Raw genomic sequence first — 8,167 nt, forward strand, 5'->3', positions numbered from 1 at the left:
AAGTTTTACATGTTTTTCCTTGCTTTTTTATGTAGATCCTATAAAAATACTATTACATTTAACTACATTGAATTTCCAAATACAAATTAGTATGTCACAGGAGGTGATAAAAATTATTTTTTAAAGTATTTTTTATTTGAAAATATATTAAAATAATTTTTTTCAATTATTTATCTTTAATATTAACATATAAAAATAATTAAAAAACATTAAAAAAAAGCTTTTTAAAAAAATTAAAAATTTTGAAACGCGTGGTTATACAGAATACAGATATATTAATTAACATATAAAAATAATTAAAAAACATCGGATCGTGTGAAGTGATGCATAGCCTTTGAGATTTTCAATTCCAATGAATTGAATACAGATATATTATACCTATGTAAAAAAACTAAAATATATGTTTTTGAGCTAGATGGGTAAGTATATTTTCAAACTAATTAGTAATTAGTTCATCTGCCCGCACACTTGGATCAATTTTTTTTTAAATGTAAAAAAACACCTAGAGTGTGGGGATTTTTTGGCAATGCTATTAAACCCGGATAAGCGGCTAAATCTTGAAATTCCTTGACTTGTTTCCTTGCAAGGCGTGAGTTTTTAACCAAATTATATAAGAGCTAACACAATATGAATTGGTTAATCTAATCAGTTTAAAGGAAAATTGAATGACGAGTAAAAACATATATCTACTTATTAAAAAAACCAAGAAGATTTAAAAAAAAAAATTGAGACGATGACATATTGGATGAACTCAATCACACGTGACTCAATTCACGAATTTAACTGGGTTTAATAATTTTTTAAAAATAATTTTTATTTAATTATATAATAGAAATTAAATGCTTGCAAAATCAAATATCAATAATAAAATAGATGTTTGTTTGAGACTGTGATAACTCTAAATAAAACAAAAAAATACCATCCATGAAAATTATTTCTCAACCAACTAAACATTGATAGATGAAACCGATAAAAAATAATTTTTTTTCTTTATTATTATTGATATTAAGTAAAAGATCAAATTGCTCATAATATAACAATTAAAAACTTGAAGTCAAGCTTTAAAAGTGATTTAAAAAAAAAAATTCCGACCCAACCGAAGTGTTGTTTTGCATTTATAAGCATTATAGAAACTTAACTTTAAAAAATAAATAAAAAAGACAACAATAACTTCAATCAATTATAAAATGGCCAATCTACAATAATTAAAGGAGGGCGAGTATGGAAGCTATAATGGAGAAAAAATAATAAATTTACTATTTAAACGCATACCAATTGATTTAGGCGAATCATTTAAACCTATGTTAATATTTTAAATTCGTAACTCGTGAAATTGAAAACCTAAGTCCAATTAAAAATTTCATTTGTCAACCAATTTAATGCTAAATGATAAAATTGAAAAAAAAATTAACTAACCAAAACAAAAAAAAAAACAAAAAGAGCAAAAAAAACAAGAAGAATGAGCATCAATTATGTAAGGAGAAAAAAAAAGAAGGGGTGAAATTGAAAAAGAAAACAAATTAAAAAATCTGTCTTGAATAAAATCAAAATTATGAGGATCAAATTTGATAGACAAAAAAAATTAAAAGGAGGATGTAATTGGAGACAAAAGAAAATTTGAGAAATAAATTAAAACAAAACAAATAGATATAAAAAAATCAGGGACAAAATCAAAAGAAAAAGAACTTTAAGAGCTGATATGAAAACATGGAGAAGGAATGAATTTCTATTAATAATAATAAAAAAAGAATGAAGTCAAGCCTTATGTCTAACCCACATAGAAAGGGCCCGCACACGGACTTATAAATTCATGCCCATGCACATGAGCTTTTAATTTTTTTTTAAGTGCACGTTGTCCACCCCCAATGAGTTGAACAAAAAAAAAAGACGACGTGATGTCTATCAATCACTAGGTTTCAATCATTGGTGTTGCAGGGAAAAGAGGGTTTATTTTTTTACCCCCAATCCTATTTTTCATATATTTTTGATCCAAAATATCTAAGAACTTTGTTAAACCAATCTATGCTTTAAAAAACTGATTCAAAACCCAAAATCAACTTAAAACCAAAAATCTTTTAGAGCTCAGATATGTTTTTCTAGGTATTTTCAAGGTATAAAAAAAACCTACCTAATCTTAACTCTCTTCATTATACGGAACCATTTGACACAAAGATCAACTGTTTTGGTGGCCAAAATCTTCACCAACTATAATTTTCTCTCTCTAAACTGGAATCCAATAACTCCCTCTCTTTTCCATAAAAAAAAGACTAAAAGAAAAGAAAAATTAAAGTTTGGTACTAAAATGTATTTTTTAAAAAATAAAATTAGAAAGGCTTGTTACCTAACAATCTAAAATTAAATTAGAAGGGCTTGTTACTTAAGAGTCTAAAAAAAGGACTAAAATGAGCTTTTCAAATAAATTACAGAAATACCATTTATTTTACTCGTGTTTTTCATTTTGATTCTTTATCTTTCAATTCAATTCTTAACACCCCTACGCCAAAAAAAATAAATTACAATAGGGCTATAATTTTGCTCAAAAGAGCTCAATTGTGTAAAAAAACCTTTGAGGATCATTTTTTTTTTATATAAAAATCAACTATTTCAATTCATATATTTTTTAAAAAAATACATAAAGAAATGAAAACAATAAAAACACCACACCTTTTACTTTTAGCTTTATACTTGATACTTAACGGTTATGTTTTTTTAAAAAATATCTAGATATAACAAATGACATGTCTAGTAAAAACAGGCAAAAATTCTTATTCGACTATTGGTTTGTAATCAAAAGTTTTCTGAAGATTTTAAATGCCTAGATGGAGGTAAAGAAAGCACTAAGGAATCACTGTTTTTGTTAGTTTATTATTTATATTTAATTTTGAATTCTTAGCTTAATTAAGCTTTTATGAGAGAGATGGTTAACCAGCCTCTCATGGCCCAGCCCTTTATCAAGATCAAACAAATTTATCATCACTTCGCTGGAAACAAAACTACAAAATACATAAATATTTACAAATTCAATATTATTGGCTGTAAAGGCATTTTTGAGTCCGTGACCGCAATAACCCTTTTGATTTACACCAAAAAAAACATAATTCTATTAGACATGCCCCTTCTTGGGAAGGCATCCAGTACCATGGTAAACGCTTGCATTGCTCTATATACCAGGATTCAGCTGTCCCAGCCAGTGAAACCACATTTCTTTACGAGAACACAAATTCCGGCAACAATCACATTTCCTTCTTTTATGTCCAAAAATATGTTCCTACAGCAATACTTTTTTTAAAAAAAAAGGTTGGAAAACTGGTGCAGAATGCACCTTTTTTTTCTCTTCTTTTTTTTGTTGTCAAAGACTGGCTATCCATCCCTCTCGTTCAAGTATCAGCAAGGCGCTTCTACAGCTCGTCGGTCAACAGCAAAATATTTTCTAAAAGACATATTCTTCAGGAGGTGCTTCTTCTGGAATCTGGGTATGCACAAGGAAGAGACCAATTAGACTCACTAAGGTCCAGAAATCAAGCATTAGAAAGCCTAAAATTCACTTAAAAAGTAATTGCATAGAAAAACCAACTGCTAATGCAGTTGCAGTGCTGACACTTCTAGCTCCTTCCATATTTCAGTTTCTCAAAATTTATGGGCTACCAAAAACTGATCTCTCAGTCCATAAACCTCTGACTGGAAACACAGATCTAATTACAAGTCCCATGTAAGAAAAGCACACAAGGAATCCCATACCTCTCCAGGAATCCATTTTTCCTTCAACCAGATGCTTGCATCCCCAGAAACAGTCTCCCTTTGCACCATAGTTCTGAAGGATTATAAATGGCCAATAAAAATTTAGTCATACGCATCTGATATGAGTCAATAGACAAATTAGGATTCTGTGTTCTTAACATTTTTCAAATTCCATCTACAACAATACCCAGTAAAGAGACAGGATTATGTCTGAGTAGAAGGTAGTTCAAAGAAGATAAATGTCAAGCTGGAGAACAGTGGTTAAAAAAACACGATAACTAAATATGAACTTGGATTCATCCTAGATGCAAGCTATATGGAAAAAGAATGCCTTCTGCTAAGGAAAATTCAACTAAGGAAAATTGTGTAATGCAAATGCAAATTCAATGTTCTCAAACTTTAAACTTCTGACAATGATGAAGAGAGGTCTTGATTGTTATAAGTAGCAATTCCAACTCAAAACATACATCATTGTGTATGCTTAGAATGTGAAGTGGCACTCAGAAATTCATAATTTCAACAGACCACTTCTAGTTTGCTTTAAAACTACACGTTCTTGACATGCTTACACTGGCTGAACATTTGTAGTAGCTTGCCCTGCTGCATTAAAAGCTGAATTGAACCCGTTGGAAATGCTAAGAGGGTGGATTGATGGGTTTTGCATTGACAATGGAGAAGAAGAAATATTTTGAATGCTGTTTACACCACTGTTGCCAAAGCCTGCTATATTGGGGGAGAAGGAATTTCCAAGTGCCTGATTAGGAAGTTGGCTGCCAAGCAGGCCTGTCATATGACTGATAATCAGAAGGCATAGATCATAACATGCACATCAAAACAGAAAATACCAAAACCTACAAAATCGCACCGGCATTTATGGATGGAAAACTGGTTGTTCCAAATGCACTTGAAGTCTGGCTAGAATTTGAGGTGTTTGCAGAGAGAAAATTATTTGTCCCAAATGCACTCACAGTCTGACTAGAATTTGAAGGAAGATTTGATTGCCCAAAGACATTGTTTGATGGTGCGGAGGGGCTGAAAAGAAAATTGCTTAACATATATAAAAAGCCAAGGTGATAGCAAGGAACAAAATTTCATTAAATTAATAATTTCAACATGACTGAAACAAAATCAGAACGCTCTGAAAGGTTTTCTTGCCTTACTCCAAATGCAGTCAAAGGCTGGCTTGGTTGCCCAAAGGCATTATTTGATGGTGTAGCAGACCTGAGAAAACAGAGACAATTTGCTTAAAATGACTAATGAAAGCCTAAGAAATATTAGGAACATGATTTCAAGACATAAAATCAAGCAGGCACCATGGGTTTAAGGAAAGAATGGAACAAAAACCTCATATTAAGAGAAGTCCCCAGTTGACCAAAACTGGAAACTGATGGAGGGGCAGTATTTTGAGCAGCAGCTGGAGTTGCATTGGCAGTGGCTCCGAAGAATGGACTCTGACCAGCAGGAGCAGGCTTTGAGGGAGCTATATTGGGATTATGGAGAAGGTTATTGAACTCAATCAACTTTGAATTGAGTAAATTTCTCTCCTTTTCAACCTGCAAAGGATGTGTTTAGTAATAACTGAACAAGGGCAGCAAAATTAGTTTTAACATTAGTTTTAACTTAGATATCTAATCTCTATGCTCATCTACAATGGCATCCTTCTAGAGCCAAAGTGATTTTTTTTAATCTTTTCTTCTGTTCAATGTGGCTTTACCAGATTTTATTCAAATAAAAGCAATAATCAGTACATAGTTTATGTGATTGTTCATAAAACCATAAAAATTAAAAATACAGTTTTTTTGAAGCAACAGTTTGAATATATCATCTCCGGGAAGTTTCACTTCAATATATTATAGATTTCTCAAATCTCATACCAATGTCCCATCCACATACATAAGAATATGAATCCCATCATCCATAGGACTCACTATTGCATCTATGAAGGGTTGTTTCCTTTGATTATGCCCTAGAAAGTTATACATAGTTTTAATTGCATCCCTCAAAATTTCAGTTGTCTATTTAACTTTGTAAACTCCTCAGATTTAATTCCACGTGTTTGAAAACAAAATCGCAAGCAGAAACAGTGAGAGAACAAATGATGATGGATAACAAAACATTAGTAGCTGCTGTTAATAAAGTATAAGCAAGCAGAAGAGTGGGAAAGCAGTCTGCTGTATTTTTCTTACAATTGATTGCAAGCTCAACCCACGCTTATAATCATCATATGCTGCAGCTCGCAATTCTTCGTAACTAACATCACCAATAATGTCACAAGGGCCACTGCATACAGACAAAAGGAAAAGCTCAGTCCAATGCATCCTCAAAATAAAAAGAAAGGAACAAAACTTGTCAGACAGTTTCAAATCAGATGGTGGAAGTCCATTGAGACATAAAAAGCCATGATTATAGAAACTTAGTATCATCATTCATAATCACATTACTTCAGAAATGTATTCCAAACATGCATTTTCAAGAAGCACAAGCTGGTTTTTCATTCCTAATGATTGTTTTATCATCGAATTTCATCCTTTCAGCCTAACAGGGACTGTGCTAGTCCCTTTTCTCCATTTGAATCAAACTACTTTGACTCTAGGGGTTTATCTTCTTAAATGTCCAACTTTTTTTTTTTTGCATGATGGAACCTAGGTGTCTTCTTTATCCTTGGTGTAGCTAATAAAGAAATGCAAATGTTCTGTTTTAATTCTATTCAATCCAAAACCTTTTCTAGAGAACTGGTCATGGTTGTTTAACTCTGACTAATTGATGTCCATCACAAATGGGATTATTTCTGTTTGAAAGAAAAAAAGTGGGCTTAAACGCAAGATTACAAGACCAAAGACAGGATCCAAGAAAACAACATTATAGTACACCATGAACGTAGAAACAAAGGAAATAACTATATACAACGTGAATGCATTGGCAATTCATGATCATATGATCTATACTGCGGATGTTTCAAGCTTTTTTCAAGTGATAAATGGGAGTTAGAACGACATACTCTCTCAAATGACCATAGCATGTAAGCTTCCAAAGCGGTCTCTCATGCTCAAAATCTTCAGCAATGAGACGTTTACACGAATCAGGATCCGCGCAACTGCAAACAAGCCAAATGGACAATTTAATTAGGTACAAATAAAACAGAGTCTCAGCAAAAATAAATGAAATTGTTTATTTGAAGGTATAGCCGCAAGGTTGTGTTACTTGAGAGTAGTAAATAGAAGAAGTTACTTATGATTGGCAGGCTGACTGTCAGGTCGTTGACGCGATGAAGGGGCAGAAGCACCACGGGACCATTTATTCTCAAAAGGCTGAAGCACAAACACAATAAAGCAGCAAGTATTATTATGAGTAGCAAAACGAATCATAAAAATAAATAAAATCATGATCGAGTAATAAGCGTAAAAATGCAAGCATGTACAATATATACAAAGAAGAAGAAGGAAAAGAAGAAGAAAAACTTGTGGGTTAAAGCAGTGTGTGTGTGCGAGTGTGGAGGGAGGAAGGGAAAGAACCTTGAACTGTTGAGGTCTGTTATTAGCAGAATTATTAGAGGCAGGCCCAAAAGGACTGTTGGGTCTTTGCTGTTGCTGTCGATTGCCAAATCCAAAAGAGTTATTATTGTTGTTATTGGGTGTTTGCTGATTGCCAAATCCAAAGGGATTATTGCTGGATTTGGGGGGTTGCTGAGGAGTGACATGAAGAAATTTGCATCTATCACCATACTGGCAGCTAAATCAAAAAACAAAAACAGCAGAGTAGTTAGTATCAGCAATTAAACCCTAAACCCGTAGGATAATAATTAGCTGCTGACAAATAAGAAGAAGATCTGATAATTGAGAAGGATGACGAAGAGGTGATTAAATACCTGCCACGCTGAAAATTCCTACAAGGTTCCTTCTTTTTATACATTGTTATTCCTGTTTCTCTCTGAAATGAATGAAAATGGCGTTTATTTATTATTACTTTGCTTTTAGCTCTGCTCTGCTTCCCTCCCTCTCTCCCGATTTTTAATACCAGAGAGAGAGAGAGAGAGAGAGTTGGGTTGGGCCATGCTAGCCCACTCATGTTAAACAAGAGCCCACCATCAATCAAAGTTATACTATTATACTGGGACTGGGACTGGGGATGGAGGCTACTGACTAGTAAACAAAACAGAGGGAAGAGAGAAAGAGGAAGAAGATGAAGTGATGAGATGTGCAGTATAATGGGTGTGTGTGGAAGGGTGGAAAGCTTAGGCTTGAGAAGGCCGAAGAGCATTATCTTTATCAAGAGCACTCCTAATCATGATCATGCTCAAGATGATCCCACCAACAAGAAACAGCCCATTTCTGGAAAGCCCACCAGCAAACAGCTCCTTTCAGAAAATAATCAACTTCGCCTCTTCTTCCCCAGATTAGGAAAGGTGGAGTACTGGTATTATCATCATCAC

At 33.1% G+C, this 8,167-nt stretch overlaps 1 protein-coding gene across 1 annotated transcript; it reads right to left on the reverse strand.

Moving 5' to 3' along the window:
* Positions 1–3,011: 3,011 nt before the first annotated feature.
* Positions 3,012–7,959, reverse strand: LOC133688402 (zinc finger CCCH domain-containing protein 46). The gene is made up of 11 exons (XM_062107879.1): positions 7,604–7,959; positions 7,251–7,467; positions 6,967–7,046; positions 6,737–6,832; positions 5,925–6,018; positions 5,083–5,291; positions 4,894–4,959; positions 4,604–4,770; positions 4,308–4,521; positions 3,739–3,811; positions 3,012–3,469 (listed from the first exon to the last, which is right to left on the reverse strand). The coding sequence occupies exons 1-11, from the start codon at positions 7,801–7,803 to the stop codon at positions 3,431–3,433; spliced, it is 1,455 nt and encodes a 484-aa protein (XP_061963863.1). The 5' UTR covers positions 7,804–7,959; the 3' UTR covers positions 3,012–3,430.
* Between the last annotated feature and the right edge of the window lie 208 nt (positions 7,960–8,167).

The sequence above is a fragment of the Populus nigra genome, chromosome 3 (genome assembly GCF_951802175.1).
Source record: "Populus nigra chromosome 3, ddPopNigr1.1, whole genome shotgun sequence".
Taxonomy (NCBI): Eukaryota; Viridiplantae; Streptophyta; class Magnoliopsida; order Malpighiales; family Salicaceae; genus Populus; species Populus nigra.

Coding starts and splice junctions, on each gene's coding strand:
- LOC133688402 (XM_062107879.1), bottom strand. CDS start 7,803: ATGAGTGGGCTAGCATGGCCCAACCCAACTCTCTCTCTCTCTCTCTCT. Junction 7,047..7,250: donor ACAGACCTCAACAGTTCAAG/GTTCTTTCCCTT, acceptor TTTGTGCTTCAG/CCTTTTGAGAATAAATGGTC. Junction 6,833..6,966: donor AGTCAGCCTGCCAATCATAA/GTAACTTCTTCT, acceptor GCTTGTTTGCAG/TTGCGCGGATCCTGATTCGT.